Source organism: Hibiscus syriacus, unplaced genomic scaffold, assembly GCF_006381635.1.
Source record: "Hibiscus syriacus cultivar Baekdansim isolate YM2019G1 unplaced genomic scaffold, ASM638163v2 tig00110944_pilon, whole genome shotgun sequence".
NCBI lineage: Eukaryota > Viridiplantae > Streptophyta > Magnoliopsida > Malvales > Malvaceae > Hibiscus > Hibiscus syriacus.
This window is the reverse complement of record NW_024062925.1, coordinates 1,180,872-1,207,228: the sequence shown is the minus strand read 5'-3', so window position 1 is coordinate 1,207,228 and position 26,357 is coordinate 1,180,872. Positions and strand designations below refer to the sequence as shown.

General features: G+C 35.7%; 1 protein-coding gene across 2 annotated transcripts; it reads right to left on the bottom strand.

The window, feature by feature from the left end:
* Window positions 1-11,411: 11,411 nt before the first annotated feature.
* LOC120147829 (serine/threonine-protein kinase EDR1-like) lies at window positions 11,412-26,357 on the bottom strand. Of its 2 annotated transcripts, XM_039161115.1 has the most exons (13): window positions 25,912-26,357; window positions 24,528-24,968; window positions 24,259-24,362; window positions 22,971-23,938; window positions 22,313-22,353; window positions 13,962-14,030; window positions 13,745-13,845; window positions 13,046-13,124; window positions 12,803-12,901; window positions 12,595-12,663; window positions 12,431-12,480; window positions 12,168-12,344; window positions 11,412-11,811 (listed from the first exon to the last, which is right to left on the bottom strand). In XM_039161115.1, exons 1-13 carry the CDS (start codon window positions 26,296-26,298, stop codon window positions 11,706-11,708), a joined length of 2,691 nt encoding a protein of 896 aa, XP_039017046.1. In that variant the 5' UTR covers window positions 26,299-26,357; the 3' UTR covers window positions 11,412-11,705. The 2 variants fall into 2 exon arrangements, 1 of the variants encoding a protein (XP_039017046.1); XR_005518324.1 differs by lacking the exons at window positions 11,412-11,811; window positions 12,168-12,344; window positions 12,431-12,480; ... (3 more) ...; window positions 13,745-13,845; window positions 13,962-14,030 and adding exons at window positions 16,676-16,744; window positions 16,844-16,971; window positions 19,543-19,643; window positions 19,760-19,828.

The window sequence follows — 26,357 nt, the reverse complement described above, 5'->3', positions numbered from 1 at the left end:
TAAATAGTAACAACAAGTGGTTTAATTGAATGAATTTAAATAGTTAAGTGATTTAAATGATAAAATTTCAAAAATAGTGAACAAAATGAAAAGAGGTAATAGTTAGATGGTCACATGTATAATTTATCCTTTATTTTAAATAATTTATTTTTAATTTTATAGTGATTTTTTATTAGGCTAAAGTGATTAATTATAAAGTCTACACTGCATCAATTCTTCATTTTTTGTTTAGATTTTTAAAGCAAATGAGTATTATTTTTTGGATGGCCATGAGATTTGTTTGTTAGAATTGATATCTAATAATTTCATTTCGTTATCATCTTAAACTTTTTCCTTTTTGTCAATTTTTCTCTTTTCCCAATCTAAGATATATATATATATATATATATATATATATATATATATATTCTCATCTCCCCTGAATTTCTTATCCGAATATAAAACCAAATCCAATTTTAAAAATTAGATTATAATTTCATTTTCGAAGAGATGAATTCTAAAAATATAAAATTGAGACATAAAATATTTTAAATTTTCTTAAAAATATTAAAAAATAAAAGGGCATAGATCAAATTTATTATTAATGATGAACGACATAATGACTTGAACAAATATCACATTGGTTATAAAAGTAGTAAAAGATTATTTTGGGTTATTTCCACCTATTTTTTCTTAATTTTTTATTCGTTTATTTTAAAAAAATGAAAAAATAATATATAAAAAAGATGAACAGAAACAGGTCACATATCAAATATTGATGAAATGATTTTTTTAAACAAACTTAATAGAAAATTTTAAGAGAAACTAAACAAAGAGTTAAATATTTCAAACAGAAAAATTAAACGACACGTATAAAAAAGATTTAAGCACTCAATTTTTAAATAAACTTTCTAAAATATTAAATGTGAAGTCAACTCATGACTTACTTTAGAGAAAATCGCCTCAGTGACCAAAAATGCCTTATAATATACGATTTTAACCAATTTTTTTTGGATTTGCCAAAATGACCAACAAAATCGCAACGCGAAATAAAAATCGCAACGCGATCCCCAGAATCGCAAATCAGTTTCCAAAATCGCAACGCGATTCTTGAAAATTGCAATGCGATAGTACAAATTCGCATTGCGATTTTACAGAATCGCAACGCGAATATGAAAATCGCAACGCGAACACATAAATCGCAACGCGTATCCGTAAATCGCAACGTGTATCCGTAAATCGCAACGCGTATCCGTAAATCGCAATGCGTATCCGTATATCGCAACGCGTATCCGTAAATCGCAACGACAATACGTAAAATCGCAACGCGTATCCGTAAATCGCAACGCGATTTTTAAAGCGCCATTATAATCGCTACGCGTATTTTATTTTCAAATTACAAAAACGAATATTAAGACAAAATCCCGTAATCGCAACTCATAACCTAAAACCTAAATCACAACTCAGTCCCATCTCCATCTCTCACTCTCTACGGCGAAATCCGTCCCATCTCCGAAGATTTCCGTCCCCATCTCCGGCGAAATCCCTCACAACCATTCACGGTCAGAAATCCCTCACAATATTCAGAAATGGAAAATCAACCTCCGAGGGTTAGTTTTTTTAATTATTTTTATTTTGAAATTTTTGCATTATTGTAGGTTTTTCATATTGAAACTGATGATAAGTTTACTGGTCATTTCAATAATAGATTAACCATTTCACTTAGATTTCATTTCGCGTTACGATTCTCTTGTTGCGATTTTCATTTCGCGTTGCTATTCTCTCGTTGCGATTTTCAAGTTAGTATTTGTCTTTGTCTTTGTTCTATCTTTTGGTTGAAGTAATGCAATCCATTCAAGTTTCAATTTGCAGAAGAGTCGCAACGAGATAAATGAAAATCGCAACGTGAAATGACTATCTGCAACGAGAAAAATGAAAATCGCAACGAGAGAATCGCAACGCGAAATGAAAATCGCAACGAGAGAATCGCAACGCGAAACCAAAACCGCATTGCGATTTTCATTTCGCGTTGTGATTCTCTCGTTGCGATTTTCATTTCGCGTTGCGATTCTCTCGTTGCGATTTTCATTTCTCTCGTTGCGACAGTCATTCTCTCGTTGCGATTTTCATTTCAACCAAAAGACAAAACAGTGTTGCAATTTTAGTTTCAAGAATAAACTACTACTTTTATGTTTATTGTTTTTGGTATATCTTCACAGTGTAGTTTTGGTATATCTAACTTGGTATGTTTATTGTTTTGTAGAAATTTTTTTCGGCTTCATTGACATTAAGGAATAAAGTTAGCCTAGCCACTACAATTGCTTCGAAGCTTTCACCTGCACAAAGACAATTGTTGAGGAAACCTGCTTCGGGCCATGGCTGAGAGTACAGCATCCGGGTGGAGATGCTAATTTGACCCATTTGTGGCTTCAGACCATGACATCAAATCTACCTGACAGTATACAACGTGGTGAGGAAGAGATATGGTTTCATTTTCCACCAGCGTATACTTGTTTTGGGCGGAAGGAGTTCTGCTTAATCACTGGTCTACGATTCGGACACGATGATGTAGGCCGGTACACTCGTCATATCGCCCGCCCATCATGGTTATCTCGGGTTTTTCCGGATGAGTCAATGGAGAAGCCGAACCTACACGTCGACGACCTGAAGAAATTGTTTAATAAGAAAGCTGGTTTCACTCGGATGGATGACGTCGATGTTGTCCGAGTATGCCTTCTACTACTTGTGTATGCCGGCTTTTTAGGCAGAGAGGCCAGACAACCTATTCCTCGGGAGCTAATAATATTGGTAGAGGACCTGAATGCATGGAATCTGTTTCCGTGGGGTTCGTATATATGGAAAGCTACCTGGACTAAGTTGTCTACTGCCTTTGATGACCGCAAAAGTTTGCGTGGCGATGGTCGAAATACACTTTGTCAGGCTTTGTTTGGGCCTTTAAGGTAAGAATTTCTATATAATGTTTCTAAAATTATAATTAATTATTTAACAATTACTAATTTTGTTATTATATTGTTTGTAGATTTGGATATTCGAGGCTTTCCCCAGCATGCGTACATATGCAATAAAAACGTCAAATGATATTCCCAGGGCTATTTCCTGGAAGAGGAAAACTCTGTTGGATTGGGAAGACTTAATACCATATGCGACAATAAATAATGTAAGTTAACACAAATACTTTCATAATATATAAACAAGTTATTAATAGTAGACGTTTAACTTTGTTTGAGTTTTTATATGTTAGGAGGCCAACATTCCATTACAAAGACTGACACCCACGGAGGAAGAGCTTGCCACTGATTGGTGGCAAGCTAGTTAGAGTTTTTTTGATGGCACGGATGATGAGCAACATCCACTTCCTCCAATTCGAGAGCCATCACCTCACCCAGAGCCATCACCCGATCTACCCGACTATACACCTCTAGAACGAGAGCCATCACCTATCCCGTCACATCATCGAGCCTCTTCTCCACCATCACCTCATGATAGGCGACCGGTAAAGAGGCCACGACATTTATCTCCTTGTTCTCCACCTCCACGGGATGAGTTACGTGATGAGGTCAATGCCTTGCGTGAGGAGATCGGTACTCTACGCGATAACGATGGTGCATGGCGTGTGGAGTGTCAACTTTACGTGGTGAGGTTGCCGCTCTACGTGAGATGATAGTATCGTTGCAGAATGAGGTTCATACTCTACGCAACGAGGTAAGTTTAAGATTTTCCATATTTAACTTAATGATAAATTTACTCGTAATTTCACTTAGATTAGCCATTTCACTTAGATTGCTTAGTAAATTATTCGGTTGCTGCCAATTCTGCTAAACTGTGTATTCTTTAACACTGTGAAATAGTATTTGTCTTTGTTTTGTCTTTTGGTTGAAAGTAAATTTGTTCAGTTGCTGCCAATTCTGCTAAACTGTGTATTCTTTAACACTGTGAAATAGTATTTGTCTTTGTTTTGTCTTTTGGTTGAAAGTAAATTTGTTCGGTTGCTGCCAATTCTGCTAAACTGTGTATTCTTTAACACTGTGAAATAGTATTTGTCTTTGTTTTGTCTTTTGGTTGAAAGTAAATTTGTTCGGTTGCTGCCAATTCTGCTAAATTGTGTATTCTTTAACACTGTGAAATAGTATTTGTCTTTGTTTGTCTTTTGGTTGAAAGTAAATTTGTTCGGTTGCTGCCAATTCTGCTAAACTGTGTATTCTTTAACACTGTGAAATAGTATTTGTCTTTGTTTTGTCTTTTGGTTGAAGTAATGCAATCCATTCAAGTTTCAATTTGCAGAAGAAGAAATAGTTTACTTTCGCAACACGAAACTTAAAATCGCAACGAGAGAATCGCAACGCGAAATGAAAATCGCAACAAAAGAATCGCAACGCGAAACCAAAATCGCAACGACAAAATCGCAACGCGAAACCAAAATCGCATTGCGATTTTCATTTCGCGTTACGATTCTCTCGTTGCGATTTTCACTTCGCATTGCGATTCTGTCGTTGCGATTTTCATTTCGCGTTGCGATTTTAGTTTCGCGTTGCGATTTTGGTTTCTCGTTGCGATTCTCATTTCGCGTTGCGATTTTAAGTTTCGTGTTGCGAAAGTAAACTATTTCTTCTTCTACAAATTGAAACTTGAATGGATTGCATTACTTCAACCAATAGACAAAACAAAGACAAATACTAACTTCAGGTATTAGTTTGAAACATTTTTTCTTTGTTATCTGATGCATTTTGTGAACTATGATAGAATAATGACTTGGGTGAATACAATGCAAGTTTGAAACATATTTGTCTTTGTTTTCACTGTTTAAATATCATGTCTGTTTATTTACTGATTTTTGTATTTAATTATTTAGCGGCCTGATAGAGTGGATGCTTTACGTCGGGTTATGCTTGCACGACGGAGTTCACGCATCAACAGCGTGCACGTGCTATTAAGTCTCCGTACACCCCAATAGTGCGAAGACACCGCAAGAAGAAGCCCGACTCGCCTGTCATCCCTCAAGAGTCCACTCCTATCGTTGAAGAGGCCCCCCCTATCATTCCTCGAGAGTCCCCTCCCACCGTTCAAGAGGCCACTGTCATCATTGAAGAGGTCCCTCCCACCATTCAAGAGCCCGATTCACATGGCGTCATATGTAGGCTTCTTGAGAAACCCTCTGACGTGCCGGACATGATGGATTCAAGTTGGCTCTCGTATGAGTTACCGGCCAGTACCATACCGGTATCTGAAGAGGAGAGGGAACAACTACCGGACACAATTCTGGATAACACCTTTGGGCTAAGACCGCAGTTGATTTTATCTACATGAGCGGAGCCAGGGGTGTTTCACTGACATATGCAAGCTCACCGATGATATCTATTTGTTGCTTGATCGGTCTTGGTGGGGCGTATTATTAGGGGTCGAAGACAATGGCTATTTCGATGGGGGGGGGGTAAGTCTTATATTTTTCTTATATTTCAATTTGATTAATTTTTTTTTAAATTTATGTAAGTCACTAATATATGTCTTTTTTGTAAAACAGCATATCGATGCGTGGGTGACACGTCTTCTAATAATAAGAAAACTTAAGAAAAATAAAATATACGATATACAATTATGCCGACGTCTTTTAATGCCGTTCACTTGAAGAATGCACGAGATGAATCATTTGATTTGGGCAATGGACAAGCTAAACTTTATCCTGCATGGTGGGAGGTCGATAAGGTTAGTATTTATTTTAGATTGAGTTTAAAGGTTTATGAAATAAGTGCGCAAATGAATGAATTATTACTTATGATTGCAGGTGTTTATCCCTGTTTTGGAACGTAAACATTGGATTCTCGTCGAGCTTCAGCTCCCATCCCTTAAGACAATAGTGTTGACAGCATGATAAATTACATATCATTGGCTGATTTAAGAGATGTTATTAAGGGATGGAGCTCTCATTTGGCTAAATTCTTGGATGCGATCAATTATTGGACTCGTTCTGGAAACAAGAAGCCAAAGAAGCTCAATATTACAGTTATTAGAGACGAGACCGCGCCACAACAAACGAGCGGAGCCAGAGGAGATTGTGGTCCTCTCGTATGCTTGGCGTTGGAGCGTTTGACCGGGAAGCACCAAGTATCTACCTCCCACCGATAGAGATAGAGTTGCAGTAGGCTTGTGGTTTCGGCATTATATGGCTAAATTGATATATACGAGACGCTGCCTACCTGCATCCGCGTTATAAAAATGTCCATAAACAATTGGTAAGTTTATAGACTTTGGTTTGAAAATGTTTGGTTAAGTACCTAGAATTCAATAATTTGCTGTTTGTAGGTTTTAGATGTGTAGAAAGTGTGTTTGAGCAAATGTTTGGTTTCTGCAGGTTAATCTCAGAAGTGAACTACGTGAAAATGATGTATGGCTGCAAAAGTTGATTCAATAGTTTAATTGATTGTTTTTTGATTGTTTAATTGATTTGTAAAAGTTGATTCAATAGTAGATGATCGGAAATAAGAATTATGCTTATTTTTGATTGTTTAATTGATTTGTAAAAGATGATTTGTAAAAGTTGATTTGTGTAATTGATGCGAACATAATTCTTATTTGTGCTTGTTTAATTGATTGAAATGTAATGGTTGATTTTGTTGATTTCAATCTGCATTATGTTGAAGGCAAAAATGACTATCGCAATGCGAAATGAAAATCGCAATGCGAAATGAAAATCGCAACGAGAGAATCGCAATGCGCAATGAAAATCGCAATGCGGAATGAAAATCGCAACGAGAGAATCGCAATGCGATTTTAATTTCGCATTGCGATTCTCTCGTTGCTATTTTCATTTCGCATTGCGATTTTCATTTCGCATTGCGATTCTCTCGTTGTGATTTTCATTTCGCATTGCGATTTTCATTTCCGCATTGCGATTCTCTCGTTGCGATTTTCATTTCACATTGCGATTTTCATTTCCGCATTGCGATTTTCATGTTGGGATTTTCATTTCGCATTGCGATTCTCTCGTTGCGATTGTAATTTCCGTGTTGCGATAGTCAAATGCATGACTAATAAGTGATAACAACTGAATAACAAGAGTTGGTTAAGTCAAAATGGTTGGCCTGAGTCATTAATTCAACTGAAAATGTTAAAAGTTCACACATAAAATCCACATAATACAACGTTTGCATTTAAAAATCACCTAAGTTAACAGCCCCAAAAGGTGAAGCCAATTGTGATTGGGATTTTAAAGATGATTGCCTTTTGCTTGACACCATATGAGCTTTGGATTTTGATGAGGATCCATAATTTGGTAGAGGAAAAGATGATTTTGATGGCACTGGTGATCCACATGTCAACCTTGTATGACCACTTTCCTTGCACCGACTACATGTCGATCTCTTCTTCTCTTCACCCTTAGACGGTATACGATCGTGACTTTTGGTCGGCCAGGTAGCCTTCTGTCCATGGCTGGTGGCAAAACTGTTTGTAAGTCATCTGGTATGTCCCACTCAGAAGGATGTGGAATAGGTAGACAATCTCGGCATAAGTCTGTCGATAAACTTCTGTAGTGTAGCAATCCATAGCGTATGCGCTTGAATCATCTTGGTTTAAATGAAGAGCAACTTTATAACATGGCCACACGGATAACCAGATGTTTGCCATTTCATACAATACACGTCTTTGCATTTAGATCGACTAGCCCATTTAAGTTATTATCCAGTACTTGAAACAAAGTGTTTGAACATGGTTCAACTCTTCATGACGTTGACTTCACAACACGTTTCGTTATTTTTTTCAGTCCATGGTGTAACACGATGTTCCAATGTTCCTGTAAATTTAAATAAACAATACTTAGTAAAATATATAAATATGATAAGTTACGAATTCAAAGAAATAATACCTGCATGGTTTCTTTTCTTGTAGTACCACTGTTGAATAGAGGCTCGAAAAAACTCCATTAACATAGTAATGGGTAATTTCCGGGAATGACGACTTAGAGCGTTGATTGATTCTGCACTATTAGACGTCATGAAACCATATCTTGCTCCAAGTTGATGTACTCTTGACCATCTTTCAAACCCGACATCTTCTAGTGTTTGAGCACACTGAGGCAAAACATGTCTTAAACAATTTATATGCTTATTGAAATCCACTTCCCGATAAGCTTTTACAGCCTTCCAGTATGTCCATTTGTGCTTTTTTATACCAGCAGACCTTGATTTTAGATTTCTATACAAATGAACACCACAAAGTCCATGAAAAGCATCTGGGAAACACCTTCTAACAGCGTTGTCAATTGAGTTTGCCCTATCGGATATGATTGTCAGATTGCTAATAGGACCTATGCAATCCCTAAGATGCCCCATAAACCATGTCCATGAATCAGAGGTTTCAGATTTGCCAACCCCGTAAGCTATTGGCAATATCCCATTGTTAGCATTCATGGCTACTGCTAATAAGTTTACTCCAAGGTATCGACCTTTCAAATGTGCTCCGTCAACTATAATAACTGGGCGCATGCAAGTAATAAACGAACGAATCTACAAAATAATATACATAAGAAATATAATCATTTAAATGTGAAATGCATGTAACTAACAAAAATGAGTCAACAAAATTATATTGATTTACTAACCGTAGCACCAATGGCGATAAACAGCAACTCAAAGCGTCCATCTCTATCTTTTTTGATATGAGTTACCGACCCAGGATTTTTCAGCTTTAAATTGTGACAATAAGCCGGCAGTTGGGCAAACGATGCTTCTGGCGACCCTCTCAACAATTCCAAGGCATAACATTTGGCTCTCCAAGCTTGAGAATATGATATACTAATCTTGAACCGAGCATTCATGTCAGTCATAATTTCATGTCCCCGATATACCCTGCCATTCAAAAACATTAACTCAGCCAGAAAACCACCCAACACCTTTTTGTTTGCCTGTCTATGGTGAGGAAAAACTTGGGTTCTTGAACATGTATGTTTATCAATAAAAGTCCTAACTTGAAACATTTCGCAATCTTTTATTCTCTTTGCAATCATACGCCACGTACAGTTTTTGTCAATCATACACCTTGTTTCGAAACGATCTTTGCTTGATTTGTTAACTTTTAGTTGATAGCCATCTTCCACACATTTCGTATACAAAGCTATCTTCAAGTCCTTTGTATCAAAACAATCATCTTTCTTGATACGAATAACTTTTGCGTAACAATCAACTGCTTTCTTTACCAACTCTTCTTCCGGTATCTGAAGTAATTCTGGCATATTCCAGTTATACGCCCGTGGCATTTTCCTTTCTTCGGGGACTTTTCTTCTTCTTTTTCTTCTTCAGGATTATATGAATTACAGAATGGATGTTCAACATGTTCATTCACAGTCGTAACTTCCTCCTCATTATCATCAACAATACATTCTTCGGCAACGGCTGTTTCATCATCAAAATTCGGGTATTGACCAATATCAAATCATTACACGCAGGGTCTGTTTCTTCTTCTGAAACATCATCAAAATCCGTGTATTGACCAATATCAAAGTCCGGATATGACCAAGACCAAATTTCGAATACTGACTAGTACTCACAATTTTTTCTGTTGGCTCATCATCATCTAACTGGTCAATACGAAAACCGGAATTTGGTGCTGAAAGTTGATTGGGATTTGGATTAGAGAAAGGTTGTGGGTTTTGAGAAAAACTTAGTTGATTACTACCCGCTACTGACCCAACAATACTACTTCTAGGTTCAACAACATACAATGTAACATCATCTTGTGAAACACTAATGTAAGCAATGAATCGTTCAACATCTTCATTGTCGGTTAACAAATAAACTTTACCATTTCTCTGATAAGATAGCCTAAATCCACTTAGGGGCTCTAAATTCAATTTATTTGAAACACGTAGCATTAGAGTTTCATAAGTTAACTTTTGTAAAGACAATTTTAGTTGAAGATTCATGGGTAAAGGCATATATTGTAAAACACCATGAACATTATCCCATGACCCTCCAAAACACAAATCTATCCAAACATGATCAACATTAGATGATTTCATGGTTGTAAATTAATTTACTAAACAGACGAGCTGCGAAACTAAAACCTGTTGCCGGATTGGGAAGGATGTCGTTGGATATAGGAACGGATGTCGCCGGAGAGAGTGATAGATGGAGATGGAATGAGTTGCGATTTAGGGATTTAGTTTATGATTTGCTGCTGTTGCGTAGTTATATACCCAAAATTTCAGTGTTGTGATTTACAGATTCTCGTTGCGATTTACGGATTATCGTTGCGATTTACGGATTATCGTTGCGATTTACGGATTATCGTTGCGATTTACGGATTATCGTTGCGATTTACAGATTCTCGTTGCGATTTACGGATTATCGTTGCGATTTACGGATACGCGTTGCGATATACGGATACGCATTGCGATTTACGGATACGCGTTGCGATTTACGGATACACGTTGCGATTTACGGATACGCGTTGCGATTTATGTGTTCGCGTTGCGATTTTCATATTCGCGTTGCGATTCTGTAAAATCGCAATGCGAATTTGTACTATCGCATTGCGATTTTCAAGAATCGCGTTGCGATTTTGGAAACTGATTTGCGATTCTGGGGATCGCGTTGCGATTTTGTTGGTCATTTTGACAAATCCAAAAAAAGTTGGTTAAAATCGTATATTATAAGGCATTTTTGGTCACTGAGGCGATTTTCTCCTTATTTTATTATCCTACATGATATGATCCTTCACTATCAATATATAAAAAGAAACTCATAATAGAGTATTATATGATAATACTATAATTTAAAAATCAGTGGCGGACTCATGTTGCCACACATTTATTCTGAAATTTTTTAAAATTCGAATTTTCATTTAAAAAATTCAAAGTTTATTTCATTAGTATATGTGTTCTTACCTTGAAATTCTATGGTGCACACCTTAAAATTCTATCATATCAAAAAAAAATTATATTATTTATATATTTATACCCATCCTCAAAAAAAAAATTCTACATCTACTACTGTTAAAAATGATCAAAAAAAAGTTCAAAGGAATAAGGTCCATGAATCATGAACCATTCTGGGTGAGGGACCCACATCACCGATTGTATTACTCTGTTATTAATAATATTCATTTTTACTTTTATTTCCAAACGAGTGGCGGGAAATATTTTAGGTTACACTTGTTTCTACGCTACCATGATTCTCGCGTTACCATCAGACTCACATCAAATCAATTTAAATTCGAGCCATTAAAACAGTTTGGAGTATGCTATTTTGCATATAATAAGAACCAAGCATACAATACTCTTTTCTTTCTTTTACCTATTATGGTTTTTTCACATGGGGAATCAAATGTTTACGAGTTCCAAGAATTGGGATTTCTTTACCCAAAACAATGATCTTAAAGATCAATAACTTGGCAGACTATTTATTTCTTTTTCTTCTTTGTTTTTTTTCCTTTTTGGTAACTTTCTTACACTTGACAAAGGCTCTACCTATTCATGATACTAAAACACAATTTTTCAAGAGGTATCCTCAATGGCTTTACTTTAAAGAGGATTGAATCCACCCTATTTCTAGGATTGGGGAAGTATGCCGATCCCCCACTTCGAATGAGCCGACACTTTCCCCGACTCCTGGCTCTAACTTTCTTTGCACCTTAAAAAGAAAACTGGCTGCCTCGGTCTCTGACCAAGGAAACGGCTAATTGAGTACTTATTACATCAAACACTGTGTACCTTATCATTCTATAATTTGATTTTTTGAGTTTTGCCTTTCCATGTACAGATGTTGAAGTCGCAGTTGACGGGACATGAGCTGTGCGAATGACGGTCGTAGATGTGGCTCCCTGGAAAAGAAATTAGAAACAAGGAAGGATCAATGCAAAAAAAAAAAAGATTACAGACCATAAAGAACAGCGAGCTCATTGGTATCGTTGATGTTGGTACGATACACGGAAATCACGAGCAATGACTAAATTATACAAGCTGACTAAGAATGCTATCGAGAGTTTCGTTAAAGTTTACAACATGCAAAAGACTGCCATCTTTGCAGATGCTTATAGGAGTGCCCAAGAAACTCGAGATCAATTTAACATTCAAAAGAAATTAGTTGAACTGTTGAAGCAAAGATCGGACGAAATGATATTATAATCATTCTCATTATATAGGAAAAAATGCGACATAAATAGCATCTAGAACTCACGTTTGCCAACAATCACGAATGATCTGTGCAGCCACCCGATCAATGTCTTCAGGGATTTCTAGACGTCTATTTTGGAATCCAACAGCTCCGACAACTTGCATTGGATTCAAACCTTTCCAGGGAATGCGTAAAGTAGCCAATTCCCATAATATCACACCGAAACTGTACACATCACATCTGCAACCAAATCAGTCTGTTTGTATAAGAAACAGAATAGATATGTCAGAGTAAAAACATGCTATTTTACTGTTAAACTGACATACTTCTCATTAGCCGGCTCATTCCTTAGTAGTTCCGGTGCCATCCATTCAGGCTGCAGTTCAACGAAAGGATTTTACTTCAAGAAAAGGATATGATGGATTTGGATAAACAGGAAAGTAAGACAAACAAAAAGTGAAGATGGAGGATTATCTTTTAGTAATATTACCGTTCCAGCAGTAGACTTTGAGGATAGGAAAGTATGATGCTTCATGCGTGACAACCCAAAATCACAGACCTAAACAGAGAAGCAAATCAGGAAAAAAGAATGTGAAAGGCATTTTTCAGTAGAGAATGCAGCAACCTGTTAAAGTTGCTTAAATAAACTACGAGCAAAATCAAGACGTTTGGAAGGAAATTAGTTCTGAGATACGCACCTTTACGACCCAGTTCTTATCAACAAGGAGGTTTGGTGTTTTCAAATCTCGATGCACTATAGTAGGATTGCTTGTGTGCAAATAATCCATACCTTTTGCCTACAAACAATGAAAATGGTCCATCAACTATTTGAAAACAAACATGCAGGGAGAAAAGTGAAAGGAAAGGGGCGAGTTGAGAAAGGTTAGTGCATGAAAAGAAGCAAAAGAAATGAAAGTAATTTATTCACTTGTGGTTACTACCACATCAATAGCCATTCGCATTCTTCTTTTCTCGTCGAGTTGAGGATTGGATCGATGCAGAAGCTTATTCAAACTTCCCCTGCATAACAAGGGAGGGGCAAGAAGAAATTAAGACAGGATGACCAACCTTGTCATTTTAAATTAATCCATTTCTCGATACAAACCAGATCAACACTAGAGAGGTTCAGAATTTTATCTGAATAAAAATGAAAACTCAGAAGAGAATGATTCATCATCTTCATACACAGCAAAGCACAAGATGCAAGCACCGAGTACCTTACATTGTGGTACATGTATCAAAAACATAAGGAAAAACCATGGACAACATTCTGATCGGGACAGAGCTATGTTGCTCGGACTCTTCATTTTTTATTAAGTACCCGTGCCCAATACTCATGTCCGACACTTGGATATAGGGTATGACCTCCAAGGATCCTTCAAGCAGAGAGACTTGGAAAAATCAAGCTATACCCGTCTGTCACTTACACCCGAGTCCGAGCAACATAGGGACAAAGTACAAGATTAAGATTAGTTTCAGCCTTCATTCTTTAAAACTAGAAGGAAACCAACACGAAGTTCAAAATGGCCGTCACACAGCCCATAACAAATAAAAAATAACGTGCAGACAGGGTTCATTCTCTGATTGTTAAAGATAAAGAGTAAAAATATAACTATTTGGACTGTATAAAGAAAATCAACCTGGGGAGAAACTCTGTCAATATAGAGAAATTAGGAGAACGAGTAACAGCTCCCATGAAAAGAACAACATTTGGATGCCTCAACCTTAGCATGATTTCAACCTGCACAGGGTAATCAAACACCGATGATCAATAAAGTCATTCAGCTATACATAAAAGTTGAGCCGACAAACATGAGAAGAAATAAACATATATAAGAAGTAACTTTCTGGGCTCACTTCACATTTAAACTGAACTAATGCATCACCAGAGAAGTCTTGATCTAGAAACTTCTTCACAGCAACCTCCTGAAGAGAAAACAAAGACAATTAGACAAACCCCAAAATGTAAAAACCATTAGAAGACATTAAAGAGAGGTTTCGAACAACCCATATAGTTTAATCAATCAATAAAAGAATTATTTAATAGAAATTGCTGCTGATCTCTTCGTAGACTTGCCACAGCAGTTGGAGATTTTGTTAGATTTTACTAACTTCACACCACATATTACCAGAATTACTCAATCACATTGATCTAATCTTTTTTCCTGCTACAGAACTTGGCATAAACAATGCCAATGTCACGACCAGGGATTTAAATAACGTTCGCGGCCGTGTTTTCGATCTCGTTTATCGCGATTGAGGACATAACAGATGTTATTGCGGTCACTGTAGGTGTCGCGTTGTGAATATTTTTAAATTTCGCATAACTTATCCTAATACATAATAATTATAATTATAATTATAATTATAAAATCTCATTTTTAATAATTTTTATAATGTTTTCTAAGCGAAAATGACATATATATTATATAGTTTAATCAAATAGAAAACTTTAGAAACTCAGTGATAGAATAAGATTACTAAATCAAATAGAATTAAAATAAAATTATAAAATTTAAATTGCAGAAATTTAGATTACTAAAATTATGACTAAATTAAATAAAAACTAAAATTTACATTCTAAACTAAAGATTAAATTATAAATTTTAAAAGATGGGACTAAATTATAGATTTTAAAAGATTGGAGGGAGTGATGGCAAATAAACAAACTATTTAATTTTTTAATTGATTTTAAAAATTTTAAAAATAAAAATAGGAGGGTGAGAGTGGGACGGGCAAAAAATATTAGTTCGCATGAATTCCTTGGAATTAGGGGGAATTGAAATCTAATTCCACCACTTTCTCATGTTTGGTTCAAGTTTTCCAAGTTATTGGAATCCCTCGTGGCTTCAACTTTCCATCAAATGAGGGAAAGTAAATTTCATCCATTCTATGATGAAATTCAATTCCTTTGTTGAAGGGAATTGAAATTTGATCATACTACCCTCATCAATCTTTTGGTAACTTATTCATATATTGAATAAAAATATTTTTTTTATTTCGGGTCGGTTTCTAATTCATATATTCGGGTCGGGTCGGGTGAAACTTTATTTTGGTCGGGTCGGTTTTTTAAGTGTGATGTTCGGGTCGGGTCGAGTTCGGGTTTAAGGTGAAAAACACCCGACCCGAAAATATATATAATTTTACCTTATATATTTAGGAATAATTACAATAATACCTCTCTATATATAATTTTTTTCAATTAAGTCATTGTTTTTATTGAATAAAAATAATTTTTTTATTATTTCGGGTCGGGTCGGGTTTCTAATTCATATATTAAGGTCGAGTCGAGTAAAACTTTATTTTGGTTGGGTCGAGTCTCGGATGGAGGTTCCCTTGTTCTCGGGTCGGGTCAAGTAAACCAAAAACCCGACCCATGGCCATCCCTAATTGAAATGATTTTAACTTATGATGTTTATTAACATGATTTTTATAATTTATTGAAATGAATAATCAATTAATAAAATTAAAATTTAATTTTTTTTAAATTTTTATAATATATTACTACATGTAATTTATAAAACAAACTAAAATTAAACAAAAAAAAACAAGAAGGACAATTATGTCATTTTACATTACTGAAATCAAATTCATCTCACATGTAGGGGTGTAAACAAGCCGAGTCGAGCTCGAGTATCGCAAAGCTCGACTCGAACTCGAAAACTTTAAATGTAAGCTCGACTAGACTCGAAAACTCGCGAGCCTAAAATTTTCAAACTCGACTCGAACTCGAAAGATAATATTGAAACTCGACTCGAACTCGAATATGCTCAAACTCAAAAAAAGAAATTCAGGAGCTCGATTGAAGCTCGAGACTCGAGCTCGATTGAAGCTCGAGACTCGAGCTCGATTGAAGCTCGAGACTCGAGCTCGATTGAAGCTCGATTCAAGCTCAAACTCGAACTCAAACTCGATTCAAGCTCGAACTCAAACTCGAAGTTGAACCTACAAAAATCTTATATTGCATTTAAAATATATAAATAATTTTCCCTTTAATCAACCATCACCAATACATTATAATATGAATGTATGAACTATAAAAAATATAAAAAATAAAAATACAATTACAAGAAACTTAAGATAATTAATATATGGTGCAAATCCACTAGGAGGAAGCCCGAGACAGTACACTACCCACGTGAACCCACCGAGGAAGACCCATGCTGGTCAGCCATCCACCGAAACCAATGTTGCTGTCGCCCATACTGGCCATGCTCGAATCCATGCCCTGCAGACACACAAAACAAGGGACAGAGCACCAAGCACAACAAGGGACAGAGCCTGCAAATGCTGGCCATGCTCGAATCCATGCCATTACACGTCATTTAGAAACAACCTGTTAAAAAAAGACTAATAGGTATAATAGAAAACGAGTTAGTTTTGTTTGTCTGGACTCTGGAACAAGTGGGTTGTCGGGGTTAGGATCAGTCAGTAAGGAGCAGATTGAGAGCAAAACCTGTTTTTCACCAGTGTTAGTTTTGTTGACAATGTTTATACATTGTACTATTTTAACCATGATATTAGCAGGAGTAAGGACAGACCTTGGAAATGGTCAGTGCAGGGCTCCATTGTAGGATATCAAGACAAATGCTCTCGTTGCTGTTGATGTTTGGATGGAAGACCTTGGTTCTAAATGCAACCTATACAACAAAACAACGTTGTCCATGAAAAGAGTGTGTAGAGTATCATACGAACAATCATCAACACTAGAGTAAAACATCGCGGGTGAAGTAAATTACCTTAGGAGGCTTGAAAGGGTAGTCCGGAGGAAAATGAATCATAACTAAAAATACACCTCCAGCATAAGGGTTATCGGAAGGGCCCACAATTGTTGCTTGCCAATGAAACATGTCTTGAGCTACAGGACCTATTACAAAAAAAAAGCATCCAAAGGTTACCTAAATGTCATCCATTGATGCACAAGTCAAAGTTCAGATAATAATAATGAACAGTCTGAATCGGATCAAGCAATTCTAGTATAGGAACCGAAAAGCTTGTCGATTAAATCAAAATCAAGTTGGAAGGCAAACAGACTACATGAAGATCAAGGCCTAAGGAAGGGATTTGCTCATTTTTCATAATGAAAACCTTCATTTTCAACAATAAGCAGCCCTAACGTATATAAGGGTAAACGAGCTAAAGCAAATACAAGGAGTCAAGTTTGGAGCTTTGGGGTTTTAAATTTTTAATCGATTTTATTCATAAGCTAAAACTAAGTACGCAGTTAAAAACAATGAAAAAGGTAGGGTAAGCAACATAAACAATGAGATCAAAGTATGGTATTGTTGGTAAAGATATATTGACGTTAGGCGGTAGAAGATGAAATGTTACCAGCACTACAAGAAGTGGGTGGATCTTTCTACAAATCCTTGAGTTCCTTCAAAATCCGCTTTGAAGCAATGACGCTCGAACAGAAAAGAATGCAACAGAATAGAGGACAAGACAAAAATTCTTTCTAGATGGACAGGAGCCAGGAGAGAAAAAAAAGAAATGAAAAGAAAGCTAAAAATATAGAAGGGAAGAACAAGTTAGAAAAGTATAAAGCTTTGAATTCAAGGATCAAACTTTGAAGGCAGAGAGATCTCTATCCTCTTCTTCACCCTCAAATCCCTTGACTTTGCACTTGAAGCTTCAAACTAAGACACACAGAGAGAGCAATTTTGCTATTAGGGCTGTGCGGCTATGTTTGGTATTTTGTGTGCGTGAGTTTAGTTTAGGTTTAGTTAAATTTAGGTTTCATATTAATTTTTTGGTAAATTAAGTTATAGTCCCCCAAACTTGAGCACGCTTTTGTAAATCCTTAATTTAATTCTTGATTTGTATGTTGAATTTTACGTTTATTTAAATTTAGTCATTAGTTTAATATGTATATGCATGTTTAATAAATTTATAGTTTGGTATGTTATATTTTAATTTTTGTATTTCAATCACATTTGTTTAAATTTTCTTATTTGTTTTAAATGTTCAGGTGTCATTTATGTTATTTTTCATTTTATTTTAGCTTAAACCGAATAGTATCAATTGCATATAAGACCCTATAGTTTATGCGCATTTTGTATTTAAGTCATTGGTTTAATTCCAATTTTGTAAGTTCAATTTTACATTTACGTGAATTTAATCATCATTCTAAAGTTAGTATATTTAGCTTAAATTAGTCCTCACGTTTAGGTTTCTCTTAATTTAGTCTCTGTTTAGGATTGTTTTCTTTAATTAGTTGTGTATATTTATTTTGCATGTTGATATATTTATGTATAAGTATGCTAATGATTTATTTAGGAGTCACATAACATCATTTTACATAATTTGTATGTGACTTTCATGTGCATAACTTAACTCCTATCATATAATCGGGTATAGGGATTAAGGTTTAGGGTTTAAGGCTTGTAGTTTAGGGTTTAGGATTTATGAAATAGATTTTAGGGTTCATTACAAAGACATTAATTAATCGACTTAATATCGATTTATGAGGTAAGTACAATTTAGGGTTTAGGGTTTAGACTTTATGATTTATGTTTTAGGGTTTAGGGTTCATTATAAAAGATATTAATTAAAATTTGAGGGTAGTTGTATTATATAATTTTTAATATATTTTTAAAATGTTATAATTATCAATAGTGTATTTTTAATAATGTAATTTTAAAAAATCTAAAATTATAATATAATATTTTTTCGAGCTGCTCACGAGCTTTTCGAGTCGAGTATCGAGTAGCTCGTTTCGGCTCGTTAAAAACTCGAGTCGAGCTCGAGTCGAGTTCATTCGATCCGAGTATTTTTTCGAGCCTTGATCGAGTCGATCTCGAGTAGCTCACGATCTGTCTCGTCTCATTTACAACCCTACTCACATGTCTGCGAACCAAACAGAATATGGAATTGGATTCCAATTCAATTCCTGCCAACCAAACAGAATATGGAATTGGATTTCAATTCCTGACATGTGAATAAAAATGAAAACTCAGAAGAGAATGATTCATCATCTTCATACACAGCAAAGCACAAGATGCAAGCACCAAGTACCTTACATTGTGGTACATGTATCAAAAACATAAGGAAAAACCATGGACAACATTCTGATCGGGACAGAGCTATGTTGCTCGGACTCTTCATTTTTTATTAAGTACCCGTGCCCAATACTCAAGTCCGACACTTGGATATAGGGTATGACCTCCAAGGATCCTTCAAGCAGAGAGACTTGGAAAAATCAAGCTATACCCGTCTGTCACTTACACCCGAGTCCGAGCAACATAGGGACAAAGTACAAGATTAAGATTAGTTTCAGCCTTCATTCTTTAAAACTAGAAGGAAACCAACACGAAGTTCAAAATGGCCGTCACACAGCCCATAACAAATAAAAAAATAACGTGCAGACAGGGTTCATTCTCTGATTGTTAAAGATAAAGAGTAAAAATATAACTATTTGGACTGTATAAAGAAAATCAACCTGGGGAGAAACTCTGTCAATATAGAGAAATTAGGAGAACGAGTAACAGCTCCCATGAAAAGAACAACATTTGTATGCCTCAACCTTAGCATGATTTCAACCTGCACAGGGTAATCAAACACCGATGATCAATAAAGTCATTCAGCTATACATAAAAGTTGAGCCGACAAACATGAGAAGAAATAAACATATATAAGAAGTAACTTTCTGGGCTCACTTCACATTTAAACTGAACTAATGCATCACCAGGGAAGTCTTGATCTAGAAACTTCTTCACAGCAACCTCCTGAAGAGAAAACAAAGACAATTAGACAAACCCCAAAATGTAAAAACCATTAGAAGACATTAAAGAGAGGTTTCGAACAACCCATATAGTTTAATCAATCAATAAAAGAATTATTTAATAGAAATTGCTGCTGATCTCTTCGTAGACTTGCCACAGCAGTTGGAGATTTTGTTAGATTTTACTAACTTCACACCACATATTACCAGAATTACTCAATCACATTGATCTAATCTTTTTTTCCTGCTACAGAACTTGGCATAAACAATGCCAATGTCACGACCAGGGATTTAAATAACGTTCGCGGCCGTGTTTTCGGTCTCGTTTATCGCGATTGAGGACATAACATATGTTATTGCGGTCACTGTGGGTGTCGCGTTGTGAATATTTTTAAATTTCGCACAACTTATCCTAATACATAATAATTATAATTATAATTATAAAATCTCATTTTTAATAATTTTTATAATATTTTCTAAGCGAAAATGACATATATATTATATAGTTTAATCAAATAGAAAACTTTAGAAACTCAGTGATAGAATAAAATTACTAAATCAAATAGAATTAAAATAAAAGTATAAAATTTAAATTGCAGAAATTTAGATTACTAAAATTATGACTAAATTAAATAAAAACTAAAATTTACATTCTAAACTAAAGATTAAATTATAAATTTTAAAAGATGGGACTAAATTATAGATTTTAAAAGATTGGAGGGAGTGATGGCAAATAAACAAACTATTTAATTTTTTAATTGATTTTAAAAAATTTAAAAATAAAAATAGGAGGGTGAGAGTGGGACGGGCAAAAAATATTAAGGCTCTTGGAGTGGAAAACTCCAAACCTTTCTTCTTTTATTCTCTCAACACTCAATTCTCTCAACTCTTGACTCCCAAATTTTAAGGTGATGTTTGGTTCGCATGAATTCCTTGGAATTAGGGGGAATTGAAATCCAATTCCACCACTTTCTCATATTTAGTTCAAGTTTTTCAAGGGAATTGGAATCCCTCATGGCTTCAACTTTCCATCAAATGAGGGAAAGTGAATTTCATCCATTATATGATGAAATTCAATTCCTTTGTTGAAGGGAATTGAAATTTGATCATACAACCCTCATCAATCTTTTGGTAACTTATTCGTATATTGAATAAAAATATTTTTTATTTCGGGTCGGGTTTCTAATTCATATATTCGGGTCGGGTCGGGTCGGTTTTTTTAAGTGTAATGTTCGGGTCGGGTCGAGTTCGGGTTTAAGGTGAAAAATACCCAACCCAAAAATATATATAATTTTACCTTATATATTTAGGAATAATTACAATAATACCTCTCTATATATAATTTTTTTCAATTAAGTCATTATTTTTATTGAATAAAAATAATTTTTTTATTATTTTGGGTCGGGTCAGGTTTCTAATTCATATATTAAGGTCGGGTCGAGTAAAACTTTATTTTGGTCAGGTCGGGTTTCGGATGGAGGTTCCCTTGTTCTCAGGTCGAGTCGGGTAGACCAAAAACCCGACCCAACCCGACCCATGGCCATCCCTAATTGAGATGATTTTAACTTATGATGTTTATTAACATGATTTTTATAATTTATTGAAATGAATAATCAATCAATAAAATTAAAATTTATTTTTTTTTAAATTTTTATAATATATTGCAACATGTAATTTATAAAACAAACTAAAATTAAGCAAAAAAAAACAAGAAGGACAATCCTATCAATTTACATTACTGAAATCAAATTCATCTCACATGTCTGCGAACCAAACAGAATATGGAATTGGATTCCAATTCAATTCCTGCCAACCAAACAGAATATGGAATTGGATTTCAATTCCTGACAGATTCTAATTCCTTCACAGATTCCAATTCCCTCAGAAATATTCCAGCGAACCAAACGCCACCTAAGGCTCTTAATTTTTTACCTTCGATGAAAGTCTGTTCTGTTACTCCTCTTCTTCACCGACGGTAAAGCATAACCGACGTAAGATTTTCTTCCAAAATAACTTTGTTTTGCCAATTTGTCTCCTCTCCGTTTTAATCATTGTCTCTTTGGTGAGCCTTGATTTTTAAACTCTTGATAATCAATATGCTCTCTCTCTTGATTTTTTGGGTGTGAAATTAGGTTTTCTTAATTTTTTGGCAGTAACAGTGGAATAACGTTAATAGCGTCCTGTTATCGACGCTATCCACCTTTACCCGTTAGATTGTGGACTCGATGGACCGCTATCGACGGGAATCTACTACCCAACTTGAAATTCGTTAATATCAGTTTTGGACGGTGGCGTTACCGCGAAATAACGGCCGCTATAACGTTTGCGTTCCGCTATTTGAATCCCTTCACGACTCGGTGAAAGATTAATAAACCTAGGAAATTTTGGCATGTAGCAGTAGCACTGTTATTGTGGTAACTGTGACATCTAGTAGTATGTTATTCCTTAAAGTTCCATGAAATGAAATGTAGAAGCAAATGTAACTCACAGTGCCATTCCAATCTGCTCGGTAGACCTCACCATATGATCCTGCAAGGCAAATGTTCACTTATTATGGAAATATGGACTGGTAGAGAACAATCAAGTCATGTTCAAGCAACTCAGTCAAAAAAAGAGGTCATGTTCAAGCAACTACTACATTCTATGATTGTAGATATAATTAAATATGAATATAAAAAAGAATTCAAACTGAGATAGCTCCTATTCTTAAATCAACAGAACCAAAAAACTGGCATAACCTATTTCACAAACAACATTTGCAGATATCTAGAAGACTTGCACAATCCTGCGCAGATAGTGTGAACTATACCGGATTGACCTCTAGAGGTGTGGTAAACCGAATGTCAGTTTAGGCAGAGATATAATATACTGATAAATGATAGATTAATCTGAGATTGGAGAGTAGGATGCACAGTCAAACAATTAATAGATTTTTGGCTGATTAGATTCAGATTTTCATATTGTACGTCCAACCACTATAAACAGAAAAACCAGGACATCCTACCAGAACTTCTTTAATTGGGTTACAAGCTGTATCACGTTAATAATTGAAATATGCTACCCAGAACTAAAAAGAACAATGGAAATTGGCGCGACAGACATGTATTAAAAGGAAAAATACTTATTGTGCTGTTATGAAACCTTACCAATACCAATGCGATCACCAATTTGAAGATTCTCCCATGGAATTTCCCATTCCGAAACTTCTCTTAGTATAGGGTAAATCTTCTCACTGCGACCATTGCTACCCAGATGCAAATCACTATCTGTGCTTTCAATCATTTCCAATGCAGATTCTTCATTGAAACCAGTACCAAAAGTCCTTTGTATTAGTTTCTCATCCATGGCCAAGACATTTTCTGGCTGTATTTGGAAAAACCCATTAGTAAAGAAGGAAGACTTACGAACTTGTATCCAACCATCAGCTGAATTACCAAGAAGAAATCCCTTGTTTGAACCACCGTATATAACATTAGAATTTATCACATTAGTTTCCAACTCCCTTTGGTGCTTAGCCATTTGCTTTTGCCTCATATTGGAATTAATATTTTCTGAAGCAACCACATTTGTCTCTTTCACTACTTGTCCAGGCATACTTTGTTCACTAAGATCCTGAGAACTAATATCCATGAACAAATCTGGAGGAGGTGATGCACCACTCTCCAATAAAACAGCATGCAATTTCTGAGCAAACTCCGGGTCCTTTGCTGCGCTAATAACATACTTCGACACATTTTTAACCTTTCTCTTTTGTGCTGATGAAGGTTTTTCATGAATGCCAGAAAAGCTATCACTATAGTTAGGTGCTGAGGAAAGAAGCTTCCCTAACTCCTGTTCAGTTCTCTCAGCAGCATCTCTTCTGGCAAGGCCCCTTCCATCTTCATTTGTCTGACTGCTCGCAAATTCAGCTGCCCTCATGGCACCAGTTTTAATTCCCATATTTAGAGCAGCTGAAGCTGCCAAATTTTCAATTTCTTTGTCAAATACCAAACACGAACCTTGAGAGGCTTCATTAAAGCCCCTTACATCCAGTGCAGACCTTAGGAGCTGACAGCTTGGTACTTCAGCAGGAATCAGTGTTCCGGGAGCACCCATCAGATCGATAATATATTCACTGCATTATTTCAGATAATCGTACATCATCAAAACTTGTGGCAACACAATATAAAAAATTTCACATTGGCTTGACAACAAAACTGCATAAAGCAGAAGACAGGATGGCACTAAAAAAATAAATAAACAGATGTGTATTTAGCATAAAAGGGGAAAAATATCAACCTAATAACTGGTTCGGACAATTTTTTTAACTTGTATGACAACATGCTGAGGAAAGTATTAGAGAAAAAAGACCCCAATGTGCACAAATTCTAGAAATGCAATGATTGGTTAGTAAAATCAAAGAATAATTTCTAGATGCCAGCAGGAGGATACTACCTTCCATTGTTGATTCTAACCAAGTTCACTGCTCCATCGTCTGTACCAGTGTAATAGCTCCCTTTGACTAGCATGCATGGGAGATTAATTCTATCAGCTAGAACCTAGAAGCGGAAGCAAGAGAGAATTTCTCTTAAAAGGCACACACACATTTATCACCGATTCAGGGTAAAATGCAAAAAGGGGCAGGATAATCTGACTAGCTAAAAAGAAAACACACTCCTTTCATGGGCTAATTTTAACATTATGGAAATAAGATGATTTAAAACCTTAAACAGCAGGGCTCTGTGGCGCGAAAGTCCAACATCAAGTCTTCCCAATGGAAGAATGATATTGTTAAGAGAATTCCGTAACTCATAACTTCTCAAGGTCCACATTCGCAACATTTCTTCAGCACCAGCTACTGGCCCACCCATTCTGTTGACAACCATTTCTGCAATTTTCTGAATCAAGTCACTCAAAAACAGGCCATGGCCTAAAGCTAGGGACTGCACATATATGTTATACACTCTTTTCTCAAGTGCTTGCAGTTCAGGATCAAGCAACCGGTTAACCAAAATTACTTCATAATCAACCTTTTCTGACACTGATACTGCTTGAAGATCAATCAAAGATGGCATCTTCCCTTCCAGACCAAGGGATGAGGCAATCCCATACACGTCATAAAATCCATCCACAATTTTTTCATTATAGTTTACCACATTATAGTTCTGCAAATAACACACAACATACGAATCAGTTTTCCTCAAAATAAAAAAGAAGAAAAAAAATCAACTAATGAGTCCTGGCACTTGTCTCACAGGTGACATGAACAGGAACCTTTCAGCATGTACAGCTAATCTGAGGAAAGGCAAGTGATTTAATAGTAAAAAAATCCATAATAAAAACTAATATCAACTAGTATTCATATCCTTATCAGCATTTCCTAAACAGTATTCTACTGAAATAATTGAACCAGAAAAATAAAATAGAATCATAATAACAGGAAAGGCAAGTGCAACACTAGCGTTCCCTACTAATGAAACAGGAAATATATAAGTTCTCAAAAAAACATTCATGTAAAGTTTCTGGCAAGATACCTTAAAGAAAAAAGAGCTTCCCAATTAGCTATAATTAAAAAGGTCTCTGGCATAATATAGCAGAGCTTAAAGATGAAAGGAAACGTTCAAATAATAGAAACACACCCTAAAGCTGGCAAGTGACCGGCAAAACTTCAAGTAGTAAAGATGAGCAATTATAGGATAAAATCAATGAAAACCAAGAAGAATGTGTCAATGCTATATTTAGCATAACTTCAATTAATAGAAGTAGCAGGATTAATCAAGCTTGACATGCAAATCAAAAGCATCTGTACGGAGAAACAATAATAAGAAATTTTTAACAGTTGAGTTTTTTTTTATCAGAATCAATCCATGAATAATGGAGAACACAAATGGAAAATAAATAGACATACTAGAAATCATTTAATGAGAACATATGAAATGCGACCAAAACATATAAAAGTAATAGATATAGTGGCATTATCAACAGAATAAGGAGGAAAAGGCTGTTGGATATTAAACCGATTCAAACAAGAACTGAAATTCGGATAACCTATAAGTGAATAATATAATATTTTTTCAAATATATTTGTAACAAGAAATCACATATTACCCGATAACGAATCGAGAGTAACTCGACAAAAGCGTTGGCGTCGGAGCCGGCGCCGGCGAGGCTAATTGTTTTAGCAGCGTTGATCTGAGCCGTCTCGGGATCCGAAGCACTGATCGCCAACGCCAACTGCAACTGAAACTCTTCTTCCAATAAATTAAAATCCACTTCATCCCCAGCCGTCCGATCTCCCCCGATCGATTCAACGACCCCGATTCTCCCCATTGTACCCGAACCAATTGAAGACGCCGAAGAAGAAGAAGTTCCTTGTCCCGTCACGTTAGGACTCGGACTCGAGCTGATCACCGGCTGCACTTCCGCCAATCGTTGGTGCTCATTTAAACCACCGCCGATGTGGAGTTTCCGCAAGAGATGCTTCATTTTCGGCATCGATCATCAACGACGACTTCTTTTCCGTTCGCCGCTTCTTCTTTCGATCTCTTTCTCTC